Source organism: Cheilinus undulatus, linkage group 18, assembly GCF_018320785.1.
Source record: "Cheilinus undulatus linkage group 18, ASM1832078v1, whole genome shotgun sequence".
In the NCBI taxonomy this organism is placed as follows: Eukaryota; Metazoa; Chordata; class Actinopteri; order Labriformes; family Labridae; genus Cheilinus; species Cheilinus undulatus.
The window spans coordinates 34301729-34328568 of NC_054882.1; the positions used below are offsets into that span (position 1 = coordinate 34301729).

A 26840-nucleotide genomic window follows, 5' to 3' on the forward strand; every position below is an offset into this window, starting at 1 on the left:
TAAATAATAGTCCTGAAATTATATTTAAGTTTGTCATACATGCTGATAGAACAAGTAGCTCAGCACTCTTCCAGTTATTTATTGGGAATCCCCAGAGGTGTTGCATAGTCTGAATGTCTCAAAGGACCTTTTTTTGTCGTTTCTTACAGATATTAACCTCTGTGCTGTGTTAGTCCTGCCCATATCTGGAGGGACTGAGGACCATTTCATTACAGTGGAGCAGGTATGGAGTTAGTTTTTAATGAAAGGGAAGATGTTTATATGTATCTCTAACTTGGAAATTTTTAATATATACATACACTCTATTTTTGAGGATCTGGAACTTAGACAATAAATCTGGGTCTGTGCTATTTACATTTACTACTTTTGCTTCCACATCATTTTGACTTCTGTTTTGTTTTTGTATTTTTACAGCATGAACTGGAAGTTCCTACCCAGCTTTTACCCTCAATCAACAATGTCCAGAAGATGTCCATACCAGGAATGTTACAGTTTCAGTCAAGGTGGACTGTATGGATCTGTGCTGAGGAGCAGGAGTTGAAGATTGGGTAACTGCAGCCCTCTGCGCCTTCATTGTTTTCACCTAGGTTTACACACCTTACATGAAGATTACACACCTTCTTTAAAGGACTTCACTGACCATTACTGGGATTTTATCTGCTGTACTGAAGCATACATATAACACAGTAGGAGAGTATGGACCCACTTCTATCTTTGTTTAAACTCAATGGTGCATCGTTCTATTTTACATTGCTCCTAATGGCATTGTGTGTGTGATTTAAAATGGAAAATAGATTATATGTGATTTTTATGAGTGATCTATACACTCATTGATGCTGCCTGGGAAATCCTTTAACAACAGAGACTTTAAAAAAAGATTAATCAATGGTTTGTGTGCCTTTGCACTATTTACATATATTCTTAAAAACAGTTTTTGAAATGCTACTTTAAATGTGAATTATGTTGAAGTTATACAGTTAATAATTGAAGTGATATTGTAATAGCCAAAATATTGCTATTCTCTGTCAAAGTGTGTAATGTAATAATTTTTATGTTAATAAATATTATGAAACTTTTTTTGACTGTTTGTTGTAATGGGTTCAAATTTGCCACATTAAAGGTACAAATACCTTGTCACTGTGGTGGTACCTTTAGAAGAACAAATTCGTACCTTTTCTTAAAGGTACATTTCTTTACCTAGATCATTTGGTTCCCATAAGGTACAAAATCTAAGGGTATGGGTACAGTATATGTACCTTTGGGTACAAAATGTAAAGGTACAAAATTGTATCCTATACTTGTACCTTTAGGGGGCTGCCACAGTGACAAGCTTTTGTACCTTTAAAGGTACTGAGCACCATTTTTCTGAGAGTGAAGTGAAGTGAAGAGGAAGCTGTTGCACCAACTTCATCAGCTATGATGCAGAACATGCTGTGATTTTGGAGGAGGCTGTTGTCCTGGACGATGTGCCAGGTTTTCAAGTGTTCCTTTTTTTATACAATGAATGCCCTCATACCTGTTGTGGTATTCCTCTGGGTAAGCGTGTCATTCTTGACAGTGTTACCACCAAAGTGTTACAGTGTTACACAGTTAAGTAAAATAAAAGTATGGAAACACCGTTTAGGATTGTATATTTATTGAAATGCAGGTAAATAAGTAATGAGCGTGCAGTTAATTAGCTTTTGCTAGTTATATGAATGACACTATTGAGCAAATAAACATGTTTATATTGGCAAAACGAAGAATTAATAATAGTGACCAATCACAGAACAACATAAATGTAATTGGTACAACGATGAAATGTCACGTAGGACAATGACATAGCAAATCACTGACACAATTCAAAAAATCTTACTGCAAAAGGTTGCCTTAAAATTTTACTTTTTCTGAATTATTCCTTTTTTTACAGCGTGGGACTGTCTTGACTTTATCTGTCTCTCCATCATACACTACTGTCTGTGGCATACAGGGGTCCGTATTCAGAGGGGAGTGCAGGTCAAATCTCAAATAGCATATGAGGCATGTAAGTCCAGGGCTGGTCGAGCAAGAGGAGGGAGTCATCAGGAAAAGAAGCATGCCTATGTTATAGATCAATCTTTGATTATTTAAATGGTATCGTTATTAGAAAACAAGCATTGATTGGTGGATTGACTTTTTACTAGGGCTGAACGATTAGCAAAAAATTCGAATTGAGATTTTTTTCCACAAATATTGCGATTGCAATTTAATATGCGATTATTCTTGGGTTAATCTTGTGTATTTGTGGACAAATTCAAGCAATAAATATAATTCCATAAATAAGACCATGTGTATTGAAAACAGTGTAATTATTTCAGAAGCAATTTATCCATAGTAGCATGAATCTGAGGGTGCAGCAAGCTTTACTGTAAGCTATAAAGGAGGCAGCTGGGGTGGAGGAGGTTAGGCTGGCTACCAGCTGATCACAACTGGGGTGTGACTTTTGTGAAGTAACACTAGGCTTCATCAGTTTTTGATAGAATGAGCTAACTATTTTTGCTCTTACTGCAAATGTGATGTAATTTGTTTTGTTTAAGGGCATTATCATTTTCATGTCAGTCATTTTGATTAAGAAAAACATACATAAAAACCAAAAAGGAGAATTTTTGTAAACGATTATAAAAAAAATTACACTTGAATGTTTGCACAATGTGCATAAAATCTCTGCCACTGCAAGAATTGATTTATTAAACTGTTATTTTGACACATTTCAAGTTAAAAAAAAATATTGCAACTTCTGTGATTTCAAAATTGCAGCAGGCCATATTGCGATTTAATCTAATTTGCGATTAATTGCCCAGCCCTACTTTTTACCCAGGCCTAGTTTCTACCCAGCCTGAGAACATGACAGAATAATCAGTTAAGCCAGTCAGTTTTTAAGTCTGTGGACAGGAGGTCAAAGCAGAGCTTTCATCATTGACCATGGCCAGCCCCATTGAACACTGATGTTTCTCCATGTCTGCTGATGGTCTTAAATGAGTAACTGTTTGTCACTGAGTCAGTAAGACTATTACAGCCTCTTTAAAGAATTTCTGCCCATGCCAACCTTTTAATTTGTATTTCACGCTGAGTTCCTCTTGCTTGACTTTCCTTGAAATCAGTTTTAGGTGCATAGTTTTTTCTATTTTATAGTAAAAGTTTTTCCCTAACTCTTTAGAACTGAGTGGTTCTCATGCTGGCTGCTCTCAAGCCTCTACTGGTTCTCTAATGGGCTGAAGTATGGCACCAGCAGCAGGTGTAGCTGGAAGCGTGATGAATGCAGGAAAGTGTTAGAGGAAGGTGTTAGAAAATTAAATGCTACACGGCCATTTAAAAGAGAAAACATTTGCTGTTTAGGAAAATGAACCCATTTTATGATGGCATTTCATCAAAAGTGGTAGAAGTAGTATTTTTTTTTTCATAATTTTTGGACTGTGTGTCTCTATTACTTTAAGCTTTGCTGTTTAATGAAAGGTTTCGATGTTTGTTGTGTATTTGTATGATAATCTAGTGTTGTTTCTCTGCAGGGGTTTTGTCTATGACAGCAGAAACAACCTGCAGATGAGAGGACTGATCGTACTGCTGCTGTCAAAAGCTGCAGGGCCGAGTCACGCAGCCTCTGATCTCCTATCCCAGGACATGGTCAGCGGCATCTACCCAAGGTAAACTATACCAGAAAAATCAGGGTTGCATGACTGAAAAGGGCTCTGAAAAGCAACAAGGTGCAATGGTAGCATCCTAACTTCCCGTGGCTGTAGACAAATCTGGAGAAAAAACAGAAGTTGACAAGGTGATATCAAAAATTGTTCTTTTGTTTTTTTTTTAATAATTAAGCTCTAAGAATCAGCTCAGCAAATCTGCAAAAATGGGCTGTGATAAATATCACCTTGTGGTATACTGTACTGATAGAATAGAGGCATTAAATGTGCCAGAAATCATAGCATTTATACCATTTGACATTTCATAAACAGTACATTGAGTTAGAAAATTAAGCCCTTATCTGGTGTTCTAAGAAATTTCACATAGCTTTCCTTTTTGACTATTTGCTGTGTAAAAAGTGCTATTTATTTTTATTCATTATTCAAGTTCAGGTCTTAAAAATTCTTAAATGTGATTTTTAAAAGTGTGTAGTAACCGTTAAAACATAAATGAAGTAGAAATCCCCTGATTATGGTGCCTTTATCAGCATCTACTGTTTTTAATCCCACCATAAGGTGAGCAGCCAAAATGGCAGCGCCCACAAATCCACCATGGTACACATCTATACAAGTGGTTCTCTACTGGTTTATCCCTGGGATCTACCACAAGTTCCATAATGAAATTTTTGTTGAATTTGACAATCAGTCTGACTTTTTAACAAAAGATGGTGTTGTTTAGACCACAGGTAGAAATGTGAAAGAACAAAGATAATAAAGAAAATAAGACGTATAAAGAATACGTTTTCTGAAAGATTCTGAGTAGAATATCAGATGAAAGGCTTTCAGAGAAAATTTCCTGATGTTTCCACTGAAAATTTCTGAAATATAACTTGAGAAGTTTACTTAAAGTTTCTGGGAAAAGCAATTTGTATTTCCTTTCTAGCATCAAAACTTAAACAATGGAACAAAGCACGACCCAGTGAAAAGAGCTCAGCTACCCACTTTGGGATCCCGGCCCACCAGTTGAAAACCACTTTTCTATACGATGGAAGTACATTACTTGTTGTAGGTCAACTAGCATTTTACAATAAAAGGTTGCACAGGCAAACATTTGGCCGGTTATTTTTACAGTCTCTCCAAAAATCTGGACCCTGTGTGTTCTGACTCACGTAGTCTGTTATCGATTTTACCGAGTGGAAGTACATTCAAGAATGAACATGACACTAATAGCAGCCATATTTAATGGGAGTTAATGTTTTGCTAATCATTTTGCAAATTTTAAGTTTACTTTAAGTTTTGAAATATCTGCAAACATCCACTATTGTTCATCCCTACGTTCAAGGTAAACTAACTGAGACCTACTTGAGAATCTATGCTAGGTGGACCGGTAGACACAGAATTGCATATTATCTTTGTCTGAGTAAAAACTGGGTTTACTGTCCATCATGGGGAAAAGATCTGCACTTTCCAGAATCCTAGGTAATCAAAGAGATGTCTCTGAGTGGTGGAGCTCACTGTTGTCCATGAACTTCAGCTAGTGGCTAAAATTTATAGTTAAAAAAGCTGGCACTGCATACATCAGCTGCTTCCGAATCAGTCATTACAAAGATTCAGTTGCAGTCGCCTGGTTTCAACCAGAAGGCTAGTACCTGCTTGTCTCTCACACAAAATGTAGAATTTAAATATTTTGTCCATAAATGTGGAGATTTGAACCAACCTGATCTACAGTGCTACTAATATACATTTATTTTAGCTGAGAATAAAAGTGGTCTGAGGGTTTAAGTAAGTAGAATGAAGTGTGCCTGTGCTGAAAATCAATTAAGACTTGAATAGATTGGCTTCAATGCAAAAAGACACGCTGAGTTAAGGATAATTGCAGGTTTATCTTAAGTTTTCACAGAGATTTATTTCTGTGAAATAAAATAGATCTCTTGACTCCAGTGACAGTTTGATTTACATTCTGTCTTAATGTAGTTTATTTTGAAATTATGTCCTTAACATTTTGTTAAAAAAGACATTTACTGTATGTTTTTCAATGCCATCAGCCAATATTTATGTTGAATTTAGATATTTCATTCTCTTAAAGTACATGATATGGAAAAAAGTAATTCTTTAGTGGTTTCAGATTTTAAAATCCGCTTTGCACGGTAAAATGTTGTGAGTTTCATCCTAAACGGGGTTGTGATACATTTTTCTACGTTGCAGGGAGCTCCCAAAAGCCAGTCTAACTATGCAAAATCTAATTGGTCGCTATTGCTTTAGTGGTAATTTAGGGAGCTAATTGGAAAAACAATGCATTCAAAGATATTATCCCCTTGAGGCCACCAACTTTAATCACAGTCATACAGTGTCATCCCTGGAATAATGGCCATATTGTGCCACAGCTAGTTTCCGCCAAGCTTCTTTAATATACAAGCTGGTAATTTAAATCCCCAGCTGTTTATTCCTATCTATAACCACACACAATATCTCTGGCTTCCGCACATTTCCAGTCTCATGTATGAGCTGCTTTGGAGACAACAGTGGGCAGTAAACATGGATAAAATTGCATTGTAGAGCCATAAATGTGCATGGCAAGCAGACCATGAAAGGCGATTCTGCTTTTGTCCCTGTTACACGGCTCCTGAAGGATAAATATTGAAATAAAATCTGTGCATCAGGTAATTCTATCTTGTCCTCTGTGGTTATTGTCCATATCAATTCCTGTAAAAGAAGCACTGCATCATCTTGTAAATATGATGGAATGAAGAGAGAACAAAAGACATAGTTTCAAGTTGGGACGGTTTTATTTATTTACCTTTATATAAATTACATTGTTATTAATTGGGAACAGTACTTTATAGTTCCCTCCAAGCCTCCCTTTGTACACTGTTAAGTTAGTCCTCTGCATTTAAACTGCCCTATAGCTACATCAGATGTAGTTGTATTATCCTGAAGCATGTCAAAAATAATTTTGCAAACGTACTAAACAGCTGATTATTTTTCAGCAATCTCCACACAGTGATTCCTGCTTTGACTGGAAACTAAAATACAGCAGCCTTACCACCTGAATACGGACTAAGCTCTGTCTCACCCCTGAAGACATGCTAGTAGCATGGCTTCAGGCTCTGCAATGGCAGACTTGCCAACAGTGTAGGGCACACTGAAATATCTGAAACCCTAATAAAGGATGTGTTATATTTTCCTGATCCTGCCTTTATTGTGCTGCCTCACTGTACTGGGATTAGCTCATCCTATACACTGTATATTACGATAGACTGTGCAACAGCCTGTAGGAATTGAAGCCAAAATATGAAGTGCCCTTCCTGCTGACTGGCAGGAATATAAATTATAAGCCCCTTCTTCTCCATGCTAACATATCATGGGTCAAACTATAAAACAGTAGTTCCCAAACTTTTCTATTGGGCTCCCCTTTGGCAGATGAAAATATTTTCAGCCCACGCATCCCTCACCATACATATCCACATGTAAAAACCTGTCAATGTACGACAAACACATTGTTATTCTCAATTTTTACAAACAAATTTCGTTTTTTTAGAATTTACCACAACATAAAACCTAAAATAAACTCTTAATGAGCATCTTTAAGATTTATACACCCAGTCCTGCAATAATTGTATTGACTACTGTGGGCTTATTTGGTGCTGCAGATCTTTTTGTGTTTCAGGTGCAGCTGTGAGACTGCCACTCAGTTCATTTTCAATGTCCAGCAATGATTTGATTTTGTGAGGCAACAGCCTTTTGCAGCATCCTCACACAGGTAGGATGATGCAAAAGGAAAGTGTGGCAAAGGAAAGGCTCTTGTGCTTAGCAACTACTACTCCTTTTCCACTCCAATGCTGACAATGTCTTGGACTAGAACTGCAATAGTATTGTTGAACCTGAGGAGACTTCAGTAAACTTCTTTTCTGTAGAGCTGAAGTCATCAGCTGGTGCTGCTTAGCCTGGCCTTGCCGCGCCCCCCTGGGGTGCCCACAGCCCATGGCCCACTTTGGGAACCACTGCAAAGTAATGACTAGGGGTCAACTGATCTAAATTTTTCTAGGACTTATCAGTACCAGTTATTAGTAGTTCATTAGACTGACAGTAGTATTCAGGCTCTAGATAGTTTCATTGGAAGATATGGGGGGATTTGCTTTGAAATCTTTTAGGAATTTAGGAAATTTGTTTTGATGTTTGGGGTAATTTGAAAATATCAGGTATTTTCATGAAAATTTTGGAAATACATTTTTGAGGGAATTTTGTTTTGAATTTTTACAACTTTTAAATTTAAAATTTTTAGGTGTTTTCATGGAAATTTGGGGAATTTATTTATGAATTTAAGGGTTGGTGGTGTTCCTTGTAAAACATTAAGAACTTTCATTTTAAATTTTGAGATTTTTTTTGGATGTGTGTAGGAATTTTCTGCCCTTTTCATGGAACTTTGGGGTATGTTTTTATACATTTTTAGGAATCTGATTTGAAATTTCAAGTGAAATTTTCATTGAAACTTTCAGGAATTTTCATTCAATTTTTCAATTCAATATCATTTAACTTTTTTAATGTTTAGGTGTAATGTTTAAGTATACTGAAACATTTAGGGAAGATTTAAAGAAATTTCAGGGTACTTTTTCTAGGATACTTTAAAAATTTGTTTACAATTTTTCACAGAAATGTTAGGAGGTTTTTAATATATATTTTAGGGAATTTGTGTGGATTTTGAAAAGGAAAGTACACATGGAAAAAGGAAATTTTAGTGGAAATTTAGTTTATGCCCAGGCTTAACAAGTCTTTGTGGTCCATCATTGAAATAACAAGAGAAATAGCTCCCCATGCCTGCCTTAATGACTAACATCATTTCTTACTAACTGAAGACCCCCAACAGCTGACCAACTCACTAACACACAGCCCAAACGGATGCTTGAAAACCTATCCAGAGCCGCATTTTCTGCAGAAACGGGACCAAATAGGAGATTTGTAGAGATGATTTTTGGACAGAACTAATTCCTCTTCAAAAAGAAGGCTGAGCTTTTAAACTGATCCGGTCCCACTTATCCAAAATAAGTGGGAGAAACTAAAGATGCATTCCAAACAAAAGCTCAGGTCAAAGTAGATTCGTTGAACCACCCAGCCCTTTCTTCACCCACCCAAACCTGGGGAGCGTGAAATGGTCCAATTAGTTTGGTAAAAACTCCACACACTTATAATTTTAGGTATTAAGTTGTATTCAAACATCATTTTTTTTTTTTTTTTTTTTTACAAAACAAATTAAGAAGTGGAGAGTAGCCCATTTGAATACGTTTTTAAAATAGTATGATGATTATCTTTCCTGGCACTCTACTCTCTTGTACCTGACAAGCTTCCCGTATAAATGAAAACTAATATTAACACTAAAACTAATGAAAGTTAAGATAAACTGAAGCAATTACAAAATTATGAAAGTAAATTAACAAACAAGCAGTAAAAACTACTAATTAAAAAAACAAAAAGGTGGGGACAGAATTTTAACAAAAACCAAATAGAAAATTTCTAACTATTGTAACTTTGACACTGACATTCCTTCTGGCCTCTATGTAAGGTCAAAACATCAGCTCTACTGTGTTGTGGTTAATGACTTCGAGGGAATTTTTGTATATCTAAAATCCAGATGCAGTTTATAGGCTTTGGAGTCTGATTTCCTTAAAAAACATTTTCTGCAGTAGATTTCTTTAGCTGGCAGACTGCTGAAAAATGAACACACTCCAGGTTTAAAAATGCCCTTTAACAGCAGCAATTTGTACAGCATTCCCATCAACCTCAGCTTTCTCTGTCATTAGTACTTGCTGATGTGGTATTGTGTAGTAGAAATTAAACTACTGAGTAATTAACATGTTACTTTGCTTCTTTCTTAGCATACTGAACTAATTTACTCAACAGTTTCTGTCAGTAAAAGGCTTCAGGTAGCACCCCAAGGTCCTCTCTAGCTGTCTCACATGTGCTAACTACCAGCATGCAGCTCTGAACAGGGTGTGGGTGTGTGCCAAGTGGTTTCCAGAAGTGACTGCTGTATTTGGCATGGCTGTGTGCTGGGTGCCTGAAAGGTTTCTTTCTTGCTGCTTGCTGGCACGGGGCATATGTGTGTAGTGGAGCCGTGTCTGTGCAAAAACATCCTAATATTAGAATTAATTGGAGTAACCCGTGCACCATGAAAGGCACGAGTTTGGTACTCTTCAGGCTGCGAGGCCGAGCCATGTCGACAGGTTGTGAGTCACTACAGGACGAGTCATTACACACTCACCTCCTGTCACAACCTGGCGCTCACATCACTGTGACACTGGATCACCGAGTCCAACATGAAGCATTCCCTCACTGGTGGGTGATGGATAGTCCAAACCCAAACACACAAACGCACACACACACTCACAGCATGACTTGATCACCTCATTTGCACTATCTTTCTCGCTCTGTCTCTCCTCCCGGCAATCCCCCCATCTCTCCTGGGCTCATTAGCACCTCTGATGGAAGAGATGGAGGGAGGGAGGGTGGGGCGAGTTCGGGGGGTGAAGGTGGGGGGTGATTGAAACCTCCGGGGGATGGTCTCCTCCCTTCTGACAGGCAGCATTTGTAAAACATTTCCCACTCTGCTGCTTGACACTGATGATTCACCAGAGCACCTCCATGATAGATAGATAGATAGATAGATAGATAGATAGATAGATAGATAGATAGATAGATAGATAGATAGATACACAGGTATTTAAGCACATGTTCTCATACAATCCAACAGAGTCACAGCACACCTTGATTCTTTGTGAAAAAAATGAACGGCATGTCTTTGAACACATCACGCAGGCCGTCTGATGGACAGGTCCCCTCTTTAAATCACACACAGGGCCACACTCAGATCTGCGAGGCTGTGTTTGATGGCGAGGCAGTCTGCAGAGGGAGGAAAATGGAACAGAACAGTCAGGACAAGGGGCGTGGTAATGGGCGTTACACCTCGGCGAGATGGCATCGGTTGCTATGCAACTGGGCACCAAAGCTATTTATACATCGGCCCCCTTGTCCCCCTTTTTCCTCCCCAGACTCCACTGCTGCTGATCAGGACTGTTAGATTGGAGGCAAAGCTTTGGGATGTGTCTGTATGGGGGCTCCACTGATTTGCTTTTATTTCTGGCTTTGTGCCATTTGTCCGTACTTATGTAAAATTTCAGGTTAATTGGTTAACTCTCTGAACTCGGGTTTGGTGGTTTGACCAGTGTGATTCCAAAAAGAATCAACTGATTTTTCTCATGATTTTAGTTTAAATGTGCAAATCTAATTTGGACCTCAGAGCAGACAAAGCTCGATAGATGGCCCTGAGATATTTTTTAAATATTAGAAGTGGGACTCTCAAGATTAATCACATCAATTGTGATCAACTACGATCCACAATTAGTGCAGATATATTTTTTAGTTGTGGTTAATCGCATGCTGTATTTTTGCCTCAGCAGACCTTGGTTAGGCCACTGCAATGGCTGTCTGCAGCAACAGTGATGTAGAATAAGTCCACAACTGATCCTCACCGTCTCATTTCACTTTAAAAACTCACAGACAACTTAGTAGACAAGTCAGAAGTCACCTGAACCATGTGTTATCAGATATTTACTTTTCACTGTTCACTTGTTTTCTTTTCAGTACATAAAAAGTTCAGTTTTCTGTTGTTAGGTTAAAATCTTAATGTTAAAATCTTAATTTTATCTATAAAAGTAGGTCTGTGTTAAAACTGGAAGTTTTAATGACTTTTGGCTGCACCGAGCCAAACCAGCTGATTTACTTTTCCATCACCAGTTTGGCCGAGCCAAAGGGTTCTGCTCTAGAGCAGGGTCAAAACGAGACAGCTCCACCTCCAGGTGCGCTGTGCTGACATCAAAGCAGTTCACAGGGTGCGATTGGCTGGGGGGATTTATACCTTCTGCTGCTGATACAAGAAAAGTCTCTCTTTAGGATGATAGGTGTGAATTATTGTTTGTTAATTGAGCGTGAGAGAGAGAGGAGAATGTGGAAAGAGTGGCATGCACCGCTATCAGTCTACAGTTTGATATTTGCTTTAGAACTATGTAAAGTCAATCAGATCAGACAGTGGAGAGTAGGGATGGGTACCTTTGACATTTGAACCGGTGCGTACCGATTCCCAGTGCCTGTAAAGCAATACCAGTACACAACAGTACCCATTTTCGATACTTTTGAGTGTGAGTAGTATGCAATAATAAATGTTGAAACAACATTAAACTGTGATTTTAGATTGTTGTTGTAATTTCAAATCTTGAAATGATTTGCAAAGCATTCTGGAAGATCAAACACTGGATGGTCGTGTTCCCCTTCCACTTCATCGTAACCTCTGCCGTGGACATGTAAAACATAGGGATAGGGCTAAGTTGTGCAGACTGTAAGCTTGCTTTAAAATCAAGCGTTGTTTGTTTGAATGGAGTAGATCCTTCTTTGTCTGCTGAGCTAACATTAGCTAAACCTGGGTCTCTGGTGTTTTCAACACTGAATTCTCTGACAGCTTGTTTATTGAAGCATGTTGTTTGGCCGGGTGCTTCGTGAGATAAGAATTAACTTAAATGGCTAAGCCCCAACCCCTTATCGAACTTGGTTAAACAATGAGCACTGGGCACGTTGCCCAAATTTTTAATTGTTTGGCCTTCAGCTACAACCTTTGACTACAGTAAACACTGATTTCTGATTGTCAAAGAGCAGAAATGCTAAGTTGAAAAGATGATATGATGAACTAAGGTTACAAAGCTGGAGTTGGCCATAATGTTGCAAAATGTGTTGATTAGACATCTTACAGTAATGTTACTTAGCAAGGCGGTGTTCTACATGACGTTACCTAATGTACGGTATGAGGTTATATACTTAGCAATTTGAAACGCTTTACCAAAACTACCTTAGAACAAAAGTAGACATTCTTGATATTTTTCATGCTCACCTGACTGTGTGGTCTGCCATACTGCTTGATCCAGACTTTCCTGTGTTTTCCTACCACTGAAGAAAGTGGTCAGTCAGAAACTCTTCCAAGGTCATTTTCACACCTTCAGGGACCCTAAAGGGGCCTACCAGCTCTCTCCCCATGATTCCAGCCCAAAACATGACTCCGTCACCTCCTTGCTGACGTCCCAGCCTTGTTGGGACATGGTGGCCATCCACCAACCATCCACTACTCCTCCATCTGGACCATCCAGGGTTGCACGGCACTTATCAGTAAACAAGACTGTTTTAAAATGAGTCTTCATGTATTTCTGGACTCACTGTAACCATTTCTCTTAATCTGATGAATTTGTCTGGCAAAAACCTTCCTCATTATGCCTTTATCTGCACAAACCTGTCTGTGCCCTGAATCAGACACAAATTTCTTCACAGTATGATGACCATGCTTAAGTTTTCATGTAATATCTCATGTTTTCATACCTTGTCCAAGGCAATAATGATGTGAAATGTCCTTCTTAAGTAGTTTTCCTTTAATTGGGCTCACCTGGAAAACTAATTATCACAGGTGTCTGAGATTGATTTCAGTGATCCAAAGAGCCCTGAGACACAATACCATCCATAAGTTTAAATGACAACAAAAACTTTTGTATTTAAACTTTTGTCACTTTTTTGTTGGAGGCTGATGCTGCCTTTGGAAAGAAAAATAATATTCTCATTAATCTACACACAGTACCCCATAATGACAAAGTCAAAAGAGAATTTTAGAAATGTTTGCTGATTATTTAAAAATAAAAAATGAAATATCACATTCACTTAAATATTCAGACCCTTTGCAAACACACTTTAAATTTCAGGTTCAGTTCCTCCCAAATATCTGGATGCTGAGTTGTTTCTACACCTTGATTGGAGTCCACCTGTGGTAAAATAAAACTGATTGGACATGATTTGGAAAGGCATACAGCTTTCTGGAAGGCCTCAGCTGTCAGTGCATATCAGAGCAAAAACCAAGCCATGAGGTCAAAGAAATGGCCTGAAGAGCCAGGCAGAGACAGGATTGGTGGAAGGCACAGATCTGGGGAAGCTACAAAAAAATCTGTTTCACTAAAAGTTCCCATGAGTAGGTGGCCTCCATTATTTTCAAATGGAAGAATCATTATCCGGCCAAATTGAGCGATTGGTGGATAAGGGTCTTAGTAAAAGAGATTAACAAGAACCTGATAGTCTTACTGAGCTCCAGAGATCCTGTGTGGGGATTTGACAAAGCTCCAGAAAGACAACCATCCCTGCAGCCCTCAACTGATCTAGGCTTTATGGCAGAAGCCTCTCCTCAATGCAAAACACATGAAAGCCCGGATGGAGTTTCCAGAGAACTCCATGTAGAAGGTTCATGATCATATTTAGTTAACTTTGTTAGCGTCATATCAGTTTTTGCATTGTAATAGGGGTGGTTTTGTTTTGTTTCAGTAGTTGGGACACAACTTTATGTACTTAAAAACAATAGAGAGCCTAGTGATATTCTTAACATTTCTCTTTGTAGTTGGTGGGTTTTCTGAAGTTTATTTGTTTGCTTATTCTTAAGGAAGTAAGTAATCGCCCTAAGGCTGACTTTGTACTTGATATTAAATCTAAAGTGACATATGTGACATTTAGTCAGGCACAGCGTCTTCTGGTTTTTCCTCTTCTTGTAACAATGAGTTCTCCTCTTGAAACCTGCCGAGTGTATCAATCACTCTGAGGCACCTTGAGCACACACAAGTGCCAATCTGTTAATTTCCTTTTATTTAAACCCTGAACATATTAACCACCATTCGGGGTGAACGTGTTGTTACTCTGCATCACCTAGCAAAGAAGCCAACCAGACAATGGGTGTGATTGAGAGACGAAGAGATGACATTATTGAATTTTAATCACATCTTTTCCACGCTGACATCGAACACAGCAATTACCTGGCTACAAGACCTGTGTGTGCTTGAGTGTGTGTGTATAGAAAGGGTTTGGAGCGTAAGGCAGACGACTGGCTCATCAGGTTCTCAAAGCGGCTGAAAGAAGGTCGTAAGTGGCTATCAGCGCACCCAACCCCGTCTGGATGGATCCCTCCTGTCGCAGCGTGGCGAGCTGCTTCCATATGGAGAGAGAGGCCTAATTATCCCCCACCAATGGCTGAATCAACATTTGATTATATCCTCCCTAAGGCTGCGCTGAAAGGCTCTATTCAAAGACATCTTTTATGTCTTTTCTCTCATAATCAAGAATGGCTGTTATTTGATAATGATAAGTTTAATTTTTTCTTTTACACAACCTCCAACACGCTGAGTGGAAAGATGTCTTACATATCTTACTTAAAGTATGCTGATGTTGACTTTGAAGTATTTTTAATAAGACTATTTGTATTAAATCTTTTTTCATTTTAACATTCATATTTTTCTCCATCTCTAGTCAATGAATGTTTCAGTGAGCAGTTTAATTAACTGTGATAATCCCAGCAGGCTGTGTTTGCAGTACTGCTGTATATTTTAGTCAAATAAAAAACAAGACTCCACTGTTTGAATGCTGCAGTTTTATCAGCTAATTAAAAGTCTTTTCTTTATATCTAGTGGGTAATAAAGAAGCTGAATTCTTCCTTTGTTTTGTCTGATTCCCTTCTGGTAAGCCTACCTGTACATGATGCTCTGAATGAGTCCTCAAACGGGTCAAACCTGCATATTTCAGCAGCATAAAGACAATGAAAAGCTTTCTGTCAAAAAGCTCTCTAACTGTCAAGCCTCTGGAACGCCTCTCTTAAAAGCTGTTGACAAAAAAAGCTGTGATTTTCAAATATATTCCTCTTTTTTTCTGTGTCTCATAGCCAGAGGAACTTGGCAGAAATCACAGAGTTGATCCACACGGCCTTCCTGGTGCATCGTGGGATTGTCAATCTGAAGGAGTGGACAGTTTCAGACGGCCCAATGAAGGACATGCAGTTTGGTAATAAGATGGCCGTACTGAGTGGGGACTTCCTCTTGGCCAATGCTTGTACGGGACTTGCACAGCTGAATAACACAAAGGTAAGATGCCTGTCAATAAGTTACTAACGCCCGGTGATATATAATGTATTGGTACAGACAATAAAACACCCCCCTCTTATGGTATTTACATTATAAGTAGAATTTTCCTGAAAGCTTCAAGCTCACAAGTTCTGACGTGTTAGGGATTGTCACAATTGGCAGAGCCTATGGACTTCAGTTTTGCCATGTATGGAATAAAAATTCACTTAGATATATTTTTTCTAGATCACTACCTTTGTTTTCTTGTGTCTTGTTCCTCCTTGTGGCATTTTAACACAAAAAATAATGTAATGTTAACATTTTCATAAAGAAAACCAGGACAAGCGCAAGCAGCATTGGTTGATGTTGCAGAGCAGCAGTGTTCCCATGCAGATACCACTTAAGGCCAAGCCTCTCAGTACACAACTTCACAAAACTACTTCATGATTATTAGTTCTATTTGAAGGCAGTATATAACCAAGTATTTGAGGTGTCCAATCTGTGTTTACTGCACTAAAGTCAGAGTTGGTTTTCAACTTTGCATCTTCTCCATCCTTTATGGCATACCCAACCTTTAGCTATCATGTGCACAATGACAATGTAACACATTCCTGATCATATTTCCTTATTCTAAAGTTTTGGACAGATTCAAAAGGCTGTTCTTAAACTACTGAATATGAATGCCATGTCCTCGTAAGTATAAAACTTGCTATGTTTCTGCCAGAGGTGGGATTTTTTTTTAGTAGTCTTATTATTCAAGTATGCTCACAACATGATGAAGGAGTGCTCGAGTTCTTGCTAAATACAACTATAAAATACCAATATGTGGCACACAGACCTTTTGGTCAGCCTCTACATTCTCTATGGTGTGCTGTTAAGATGCACCAATGACAAAATCAGGGCCCATGCTGATACCAGTGTTTACAATAACAAATTAACTGATTTAATTCAGTTCAATTCGACTTAATTTATATAGCACATTTAAAAAAAAAACAGGGCTGACCAAAGTGCTTCACAGTATAAAAGGCAAAGCATGAAACAAGAATAAATTTTTTTTTTTCTTTAAGATTTATTTTCTGGGCTTTTCATGCCTTTGTTAGATAATGGAGGACAGTGGATAGACTCAGAAACAGGGATGAGAGAGGGGAGAAACATGCGGCAAAGAGCCACAGGTTGGGTTCGAACCCCACGCCCGCCTACATGCTGTTCGCCTTAAACCACTTGACCATCTGCACGCCCATAAGAATAAATCTTTTAAAAATAATAGTAAATAAATTGAATCCATTAAAATATATATCATAAAATAATTGCAACAGTAAAATCTAAAAAATCTGTTGGGATTAAACAATCTCATCTTGGAAAAAAAAGACAAATAGAAAGGATGAGTTTTCAACAGTGATTTCAAATGTTCAGGTGTTGGGGCAGATCTTATATGAAGGGGTGAGCTGTTCCACAGTTTTGGGGCAGCTACTACTAAAGCATTATCACCCCTGGTTTTGAGCTCTGACTGGAGCGTCAGTATGAAGTAGTTCACTAGTGGCCAAAGAGTACTCGCTAACAGATCAGGCTAACCTCTGTGTTGCTGTCATTCAAATTTAGAAAATTCAAGGTCATTCATGTTTAAACATCTTTAAATCCGTAAAATAGAGGCTGTGGGGTTACCCCTATTTTTACATCTCAGCGGCATGTAGATTTGAACTTTATCTGCAAAACAGTTAACCTTGCAAAGCAGATGGATACGTCCGTTTCCTTGTTTCTCACTGGTGAATCCATCTTGCAGAGCTCCCGTCTGAACCATTTGGGATCGGTTAGAAAGTGACAGGACCAATCAGCAACGAGGGGCAGTACTTTCAGGCAAACGGCAACAAGAGGCAGGTGCAGTCATGGCGAAAGACCTCTTGGATGCTGCTAAAGTGCCAGTTTTATCGGAAGTTGATGTCATTTCTTCGTTCAGTGAAGAACAAAGAACAGCAGTGAGTTGTTTTCAAAAAAGACAAAAGTCGTGTACTGACATGTCTACAGGCTAAAGTTCGCATAATGCAGCTCTCTATGGAGTCTTACTCCTTTGGTAGGGGAGCAGCACGGTAGCAGCTATGTCATGTGTTGTACTGCTCTGACTGGCCTGTAAAGATGTGACAGACAGAATGTTCATCCAATCACCCTCCAATTTTTTTTTTTTTAGGACTCTGCCCTTTCCCGAATGCTGTCTATGAGTGGTTTACCAGATGGATGTGTGAAACAAATCCATCTGGCATGCCAGGTTACAAAACAGTGGAAAGATGCATATTTTTGGAAAATAGACCCCCAGAGGCAACATAAACACACAGTTTGGATAGGGCCCAACACAGAGCCTTGTGGAACACCATTTGTAAGAGTGGCTGTCCCAGATGAGGAAAAATCCCAAGATAGCAGATGCGCATATTTTTTTTTTTTTAATGATTTCTTTTGGTGTAGCACAATCATATGTAATGTTCTTCTCGTGTTTGACCACAAAAACAAAACACAGTTTGCCCAACAGGTCAGATCTTCTGCCCAGTGATAATCTTTCTCTGAATCAGCTGTGGGTTGTGCTAAATGCCACCATTAAATTGATATGCCACAACTGGTATACACCTGCTATAGACATAAGTTCCTTCCCCTCATTATTTGCTAAAGGCCAGAGTTTGTCAAAAAGGCTGTTATTAGCCAATACTGACAATAAACTGACGCATCTGTGCATCCCTAGTGTGCTGCTCAGTACCTCCAACTCCAGTACTGAATGATGAATGATGGATCAAGACGGGCCAAAGGTTTTTCAGCCATCACCAGCCAAAAAAAAAATCACAGAAAGAAAACTTTGGTGCAAGTCAGAATCTTCTTAACTCAGTAGGAACTTTAGAAAAGGAGGACATTTTATGAAAGGAATGATAGAAAACTAAGGCCCATTGCTTTAATTAATGGTATGGATGTTTGTTTTTTCACAACAGAACTGATCAAGAAAAAATATATATTTGGAAAGTAATAATTACTACCAAAAAAAAACCCTGAAAGAAGACCAAAATATCCCAAAATAAATCTAGATTGCCTTTTTTACAAGATTAAAATACATGTTTTGCAGCCCATGACTGTTTACTTATTTTATTTACTTTTCTAAGTGAGTCTGAGAAAAAAAAACAGAAAGAGAGAAAATGTTTGATCATTGGACTGTTAATTAAAGCAAAGCTTTATTTCATGTCACAGGTTAGTTTTAATTTCAGGGCCATTTGTTTGGGACCAAAATAGACCTATTACTGTATTTTTCCAGTTCTGGAAGAATCAGGAAGTGGGACTTCCTCTAGGCCACTGCTGATTGGTCAGTTGGTGTGATGTCACATGGAATGTTTTAACATTCCATGGCTTTGATGTCATTCCGTGGCTTAGGTGTCAGACATCCAAGCCATTTAATGTTAGAACACCAACAAACAATCCACTGGTTATTCATTGTGATAATTTCAGAGTCAGAGGTGATTTTACTCAGACAGAGCTTTGAAATCTGCAAGTCAGGTGCTCACAATTATTCTGATACGGTCTCTAATCCAGATTATCAGAATTTACCCATTTTTTGTCATTTAAATAACATTTATATTCGAGATGAAAAAATTTGTGATGAGAGACAAACACCAACCGGACTTTGTCATTGTGGACGAAGTCTCGGATGAAGAGATGAGTGACAGCCAGAAGACCAAACCAAGAATCTGGCTCAGCGTGGAGGAGGAGGAGATTTTGATGGCCACCAATAAGAACAAGGGAAATAAGAAGAAAAAGAAGAAAAAGGCCCAGAAAAATCAAGAACGGAAGGTCGATGAGGGTGAACCTGAGGAGGTAAAAATCCCTCAATCTGAACCTCAGGAAGAGGTAAAGTCCGGAGAAGACAGGGTGTTGGAGGACAGAGATGAGATCTCAGCCCCAGCTTTGAAGGACGACCTCCTTGTAGAAATGGCTCCACACCAGAACAAGGAGCAGGAGACGCTGGCTGCTGACCTTGAACTGGAACGGGAGAAGAATCGGCTTCTCCAGGAAGAAAAGGACAGCCTTCAGGTTTCATTGGATGAAGTCAACCAAATGTTTGAAACAACAGTGACTACTTACAAACATCAGGTTGACAAACTTCAATGGCAACTGGAAAAGGAAGTCCAGAATACCCAGGACAGGACGATGGACAGTCAGAGGGCCACCCAAACCTTGTGGGCAAAGCGGAGAGCTCTCTATAAAAACATGACCAAAAAGATCTGCACCCTGAAGCAAAATTTAGCAAGTAGGGAGCGGAAACATTTGAGGCAGGTGAAAGAGCTTAAGAGTAGGCTCAGCCTCAAAGACCGTCGTCATCAGGAGGATCAGAAGAAGCTGGAACGAGAAAAGAACGACCTTCTCCAGCAGGAAAGGGAGGTGTTTGTAACAGATCTCATGCTGGAGCAAGAGATGAACCAGCTTCTCCAGAGAGAGCGAGACCAGATGGCTGCCGATCTCAAACAGGAAAGAGAACAGAGCCAGCGACTCCAACATGAACAGGAGAAGTTTGCTGCTGATCTAGCGCAGGAAAGGGAGCAGAACCAGCGACTCCAATGTGAACGGGAGAAGTTTGCTGCTGATCTAGCGCAGGGAAGGGAGCAGAACCAGCGACTCCAATGTGAATGGGAGAAGTTTGCTGCTGATCTAGCGCAGGGAAGGGAGCAGAACCAGCGACTCCGACGTCAACGGGACAAGTTTGCTGCTTATCTAGCGCAGGAAAGGGAGCAGAACCAGCGACTCCGACGTGAAATGGACAAGTTTGCTTCTGATCTAGCGCAGGAACAGGAGCAGAACCAGCGACTCCGATGTGAACCGGAGAACTTTGCTTCTGATCTAGCGCAGGAAAGGGAGCAGAACCAGCGACTCCGACACGAACGGGAGAAGTTTGCTGCTGATCTAGCGCAGGAAAGGGAGCAGAACCAGCAACTCCAATGTGAACAGGAGAAGTTTGCTGCTGATCTAGCGCAGGAAAGGATGCAGAACCAACGACTCCAATGTGAACGGGAGAAGTTTGCTGCTGACCTAGCGCAGGAAAGGGAGCAGAACCAGCGACTCCAATGTGAACGGGAGAAGTTTGCTGCTGACCTAGCGCAGGAACAAGAGAAAACCAGCTGTCTCCAAAATGATCAGGGGAACCTCCAGGTTTCATACCAAAAACTCAGTCAGAAGTATGAAACAGATGTTGTCGCTGTCCAACATCAGGCTGATATCCATCTCACTAAACTGAGGAGGGTTATCGAGACTTATGAGGACAGGGCAATGGAGGACCAGAAAGTGATCATGAAATTGAAGGCTGATCATGAAAAGATGGTGGAAGAGATCGATGCCCTGAGAGAAAAATCAGAGAAAAAAGAAAATTATCTTCTCAATGAGGTGGAGGCCCTAAACAATCAGGTTAGTGGCCAAAGCCTTCTTCAAAAAGAGATACAGGAGCTGAGAGAGGAACAAAGAATCAGCCAGGAGAAGTTTGCTGCTGATCTCCAGCAGGAAAAAGACCAGAACAAGCTTCTCCTGGAGGAACAGGGCAGGATCATCATGATGCATGAAGAACTGGGCCGCAGATATGATGAAGACGTTGCAGCTGCCCGACATCAGATGAGCATTCTCCAAAATCAACTTGAGGAGAAAGTTCAGGCTGATGAAGAGCGGAAAGCAGCCATGGCCCTGGTGGTGGAACAGCAGGCTTCCTTTAGAAAGATGGCGGAGGAAATGGACTTCTTGAAAGCAAAGATCCTGCAAGAGGAGACCTATTCCAAAACCACTGAGGAACTAAAAGCTCAGCTCACACTCCAGTCCTCTATCAATCTTGAGCTCTCCACAGCGCTCAGGGTTGAGAGAGAGAAACACATGGAGCGGCAAGAGACTGAGCCAACCCAACAGGAAAGGCCTGTCCCCCATGAACCTGCACAACAGATCCAGGAAGACGCTGCAGATCCAGCAGGCTCCAGCTGGTCTGCATGCTTCAAAATGCTTGGACAATGCAGACCAGTAGGCTCCAGCTGGTCTTCATGCTTCAGAATGTTTGGACACACCATCGAACGGGGGACACGAGAATGTTTGAAGAAAAAGGAGGAGCATAAGTCTTCTTCTTCACCTTCTGACACCTCCTGAGCCACCACCTAAACTCCAACTCCTTGAGGGTTTTCCCCGGGTGCTCCGGTTCGCCCTTCCATTTAATGGAAAAAAAAAATTAAAAAAAAAAATAAAAAAACATAAAAAAATAATCAAAATCAGTTAGAGCTTCTGAAATGTCAATAGCAGTACAAATAAATATAGCAATATGTATTTAGGTAGGCTTTGATGGTTTCTTTCCTTTTATAAATGAAATAATTATTCAAAAAACAATGTTTGCTTGATGATCTGAAACATTTAAGTATAAAGTCAGGATTTTTGAAGGAGGTACAGTGCTTAACAAGTCTATTAGACCACCCTAACCCTAACCAAAGTAAGGTTTATGCCACAGCTGCCCTAAATTAACAGCATTGGTAATGACCAAAATCATTTTTTATGTTTCTACAATGGTTAATAGACCAATATGTAGTAGCTCTTTAACCCAAATGATATTTTTAATGCTAAAATATCATTATTATTGTTATCCATGAATTTTCAAATTTACTGGTTTACAAAAAAAAAAGAAAAAAATAGTAAAGCACATTAATATTTCTTGATTAATATGTCAAATTATAGTTATTTACTTGCACTCATAAGCTAAAAGCTTGTGCACATGCAAACTAATCAGCATAGAGAAATTCCTCTTTCTATCATTTACACCTATGTGAGTGCCTTTAAATATGTTACAGACATATATCACCTGTTCAAACAGTGCTATCATCAGAACAAGAAATAACATTTGATGGAAACCTAAATTACTCTAATAACTGATGCTGCTGAATGATGAAATTTATTTAAATACATGTGTGTGAAGGTAGGTTTTCATTGTTTTAAATAAGCTAAATCATCATAAAAAAAAATCCTACTAACATGCCAAGTTTATATTCAGAATTTTACATTTTTCAGTTTCAGATCAAACATTTTATGGTCAATTAAAATCTGACAATATGAAGGTCTTGCCTTGCCTTTGGTATTCAGTAATATCAAAGTGCTAAATTGATAAAAATTTAAGTTAATACAACTGAAAATCATGTTGTTTTGCTTCTTAATTTGGTATTTGAGTGCTGATAAAAGGTACAATTTATACTCTTACTGTCAAATGTTTCTAAGAGTGACTTTGAGTGTTCTTAGATTTCGTTCCTAGCCAAAAAAAAAAAAAAAGACACTGCCATGCCACCTGTGTAACAAGTCCAGTTGTGAAATTTCCTTGCTCCTAAATATTCCACCATCAATTGTCAGTGGTATTATAACAAACTGGAAGTGATTGGGAATGTCAGCCGTAAGGTGGTAGGCCATGTAAAATGATGGAGCGGGGTCAGCGCCAACTGTCTGCAGAGTCAATCGCTACAGACCTCCAAACTTCATGTGGCCTTCAGATTGGTTAAGAACAGTGCGTAGAGAGCTTCATAGAATGGGTTTCCATGGCCAGCTGCGTCCAAGCCATACATCACCAAGTGCAATGCAACGCGTCGGATGCAGTGGTGTAAAGCACGCCGCCACTGGACTCTACAGCAATGGAGACGCATTCTCTGGAGTGACGAATCGCGCTTCTCCATCTGGCAATCTGATGGATGAGTCTGGGTTTGGTGGTTGCCAGGAGAACAGTACTTGTCTGACTGCATTGTGCCAAGTGTAAAGTTTGGTGGAGGGGGGATTATGGTGTGGGCTTGTTTTTCAGGAGCTGGGCTTGGCCCCTTAGTTCCAGTGAGAGGAACTCTGAATGCTTCAGCATACCAAGAGATTTTGGACAATTCCATGCTCCCAACTTTGTGGGAACAGTTTGGGGATGGCCCCTTCCTGTTCCAACATGACTGTGCACCAGTGCACAAAGCAAGGTCCATAAAGACATGGATGAGAGAGTTTGGTGTGGATGAACTTGACTGGCCTGCACAGAGTCCTGACCTCAACCTGATAGAACACCTTTGAGATGAACTAGAGCAGAGACTGAGAGCCAGGCCTCCATCCTGGAGGTGTGTTTGGGGTCACTGTCCTGTTGAAACATAAATGATGGTCCAACTAAACGCAAACCGGATGGGATGGCATGTCGCTGCAGGATTCTGTGGTAGCCATGCTGGTTCAGTGTACCTTCAATTTTGAATAAATCCCCAACAGTGTCACCAGCAAAGCACGCCAACACCATCACACCTCCTCCTCCATGCTTCACGGTGGGAACCATGCATGTAGGAACCATCCGTTCATTTTTTCTGGGTCACACAAAGACACAGGGGGTGGAACCAAAGATCTCAAATTTAGACTCGGCAGACCAAAGCACAGATTTCCACAGGTCTAATGTCCATTCCTTGTGTTTCTTGGCCCAAACAAATCTCTTCTGCTTGTTGCTTTTCCTCAGTAGTGGTTTCCTAGCAGCTATTTGAACATAAAGGCCTGATTCGCGCAGTCTCCTCTGAACAGTTGATGTAGAGATGCGTCTGCTACAAGAACTCTGTGTGGCATTTATCTGGGCTCTAATCTGAGGTGCTGTTAACTTGCGATTTCTTAGGCTGGTGACTCGGATGAACTTATCCTCAGCAGCAGAGGTGACTCTTGGTCTTCCTTTCCTGGGGCAGTCCTCATGTGAGCCAGTTTCATTGTAGCGCTTGATGGTTTTTGCGACTGCACTAGGGGACACATTCAAAGTTTGTGCAATTTTCCAAACTGACTGACCTTCATTTCTTAAAGTAATGATGGACTGTCATTTCTCTTTACTTAGCTGATTGGTTCTTGCCATAATATGAATTCTAACAGTTGTCAAATGGGGCTGTCAGCTGTGTACCAACCTGACTTCTGCACAACACAACTGATGGTCCCAAGCCCATTAAGAAGGCAAGAAATTCCACTAATGAACCCTGACAAGGCACACCTGTGCCAAGGCTTTGCAACGCCGTCAACAAAGCAAAGGGTGGCTACTTTGAGGAATCTAAAATATAAAACATATTTAGAGTTATTGAACACTTTTTTCTTTGCTATATAATTCCATATTATTTGCTTTATATATTTGATGTCTTCAGTATGTATCTACAATATAGAAAGTAGTAAAAATAAAGAAAAAACACTGAATGAGAAGGTGTGTCCAAACTTTTGACTGGTAGTGTACCTCTCTGCTAACAAGGAAGAAGCTTAGCTTCTTAGATACTGGTGAGCTTCTTTTCCAAAATGATTTCTAGCCATCTTTGATTGAAGTTTTAGTCTTGAATTTCTCTGCTATAAAACTCAATGGCTCGTCACGTATTAAACAGAAAGTGGTTGGGGGACAGAATGGACATGGGAATCCTTCCTTTTGAGTGCTCCATTTTTTGATCTGTGTCTGTATCTGTTTGCATGCGTGGTGGTCTTGTAAATGCACCACAGATCATATCTACTGTGTATCCTGGTAACCCCCCGCTGACAGATGCTGTCACCACGCCACTCCGTCAGAATGCGGTTTGCCCGAGTGGATCAAAATAACCATCTCTGCCCCCCCCCCCCCCGCACCATTGGTGGGACCAGCCCTTATCGCTTTCCCTGCCGCTTCTTATTCAGCACAGTCTGGTTCGTGTCTGATCTGTGGCAGCCAGGAGACTTCTTCTTAGAATTATGTAAGCAGTAATCAAGTGCTTGATTAGGACTTATAAACAACAACAATGTCATTATAAAGTCTGTTTTAACTCTATTACTATAATAGTAATGTGGGAAAGAATTGTCTCTTTTTGGCAAATTTCAAATAGCAATCTCTGTACCCACTGAAAATCATCATCTTTCATTATTTGATACAGACTTTTGGAAATCGAGGTGAATTTATCTTTATTTTTATGTTAATGGTAAACAACTTCCAGGCAAGATTCACTTTTCTGTGTGGCTTAAATATTTTACCCTTTTAAGATTGTTTGGTCTCAGAGGTCCTCAAAACATGCCTGGGAATTTTGTTGCGGAAGGAACACTCCAGTTTTGGATTTTTGCATGTCTAAAAACCCCTCTCTCTCAGCCCTGCTCAGAACGAGCTGTTTCTGTGTCTGTGGCTTTAAATGTTAATGAGCTGTCTGACTCCGCCCCTTTCAGGAAATTAATGTAGCTCAGTGGATGTGGCTCTCCTGATCGATCAGGAGAGGAGGACGGAACATTCTTCCAAGCAGAAAGGGCCACCTGAACCTGGGGGCGGGAGTAACTCCCCACATGACATCATGAGGGGAAAATCTGAGAACGGCTTGTTTCAGCACACATTTTCTGAAAGGTGGAGAAAGAGAGTGGGACAGAATGGATTTTTCTACTACTTGAGGGGTTTGTGGACAGGCCAGGGGCACATATTTTTGTTAGAAAAGCCTGAAAAAGTGATTTTTGCATAATATATCCCCTTTAAGTCTTCAGTGTAATGCTAAGATTTCTTTTTTTCCAGTAGTAGGGCTGTACATCTGGTGCAGCTGACTGAATGTAAATACTGTAACTTAAATGCTCAATGCAGCAGAATAAACCCATAAAAAGGGATTTTCTTACAATTAAGAAGAATAAAGTTTGACAAGGAAATATTTTGCAGATTCTTAAAAAGTAAAAATGTTATGTTTTTTTTTAAAAGCAGCAATATTTTGACTGGTTTAGTGCTCCATACAGTGCTTAACAAGTTTATTAGACCACCTGTCATATTTGTCTCAAAGACCATCCAGCATCATGAAGTGCTTTAATGCGGACTCTTTCATTTTCAGTGAGCTTTCCACGTTTGACCATTTTGAACAGGAATGAGGGATTTCAAACTGAATTCACCCAAATTTGAGCCAGCTCACTGGGCTTCTCTGAGAAGTCAGAAATTAATCAAGCATAACATTCAAGCACTAAAACAATTTTTTCTGTTCAGGAACACAAGTAAATAACTATAATTTGACATATTAATCAAGAAATAATAATGTGCTTTACTATTTTTTCTGTTTTTTTGTAAATTTGAAAATTCATGGATAACAATAATAATTATATTTTAGCGTTAAAAATATTTGGGTTAGAGCTTCTCTATATTGGTGTATTAACCATTGCAGAAGCATAAAAAATGATTTTGGTCATTACCAATGCTGTTAATTTAGGGCAGCTGTGGCATAAACCTTACTTTGGTTAGGGTAGGTGGTGTAATAAATTTGTTAAGCACTGTATGTAC

At 39.5% G+C, this 26840-nt stretch overlaps 1 protein-coding gene across 1 annotated transcript in view; it reads left to right on the forward strand.

Moving 5' to 3' along the window:
• The window catches only part of pdss2 (prenyl (decaprenyl) diphosphate synthase, subunit 2), a 66078-nt gene that overhangs the window by 17354 nt on the left and 21884 nt on the right, over positions 1–26840 (forward strand). Inside the window, exons 2-3 of the mRNA XM_041813362.1 lie at positions 3525–3659; positions 15412–15610. Of these exons, the coding sequence (XP_041669296.1) occupies positions 3525–3659; positions 15412–15610 (334 nt within the window). The remainder of the gene's footprint in view (positions 1–3524; positions 3660–15411; positions 15611–26840) is intronic.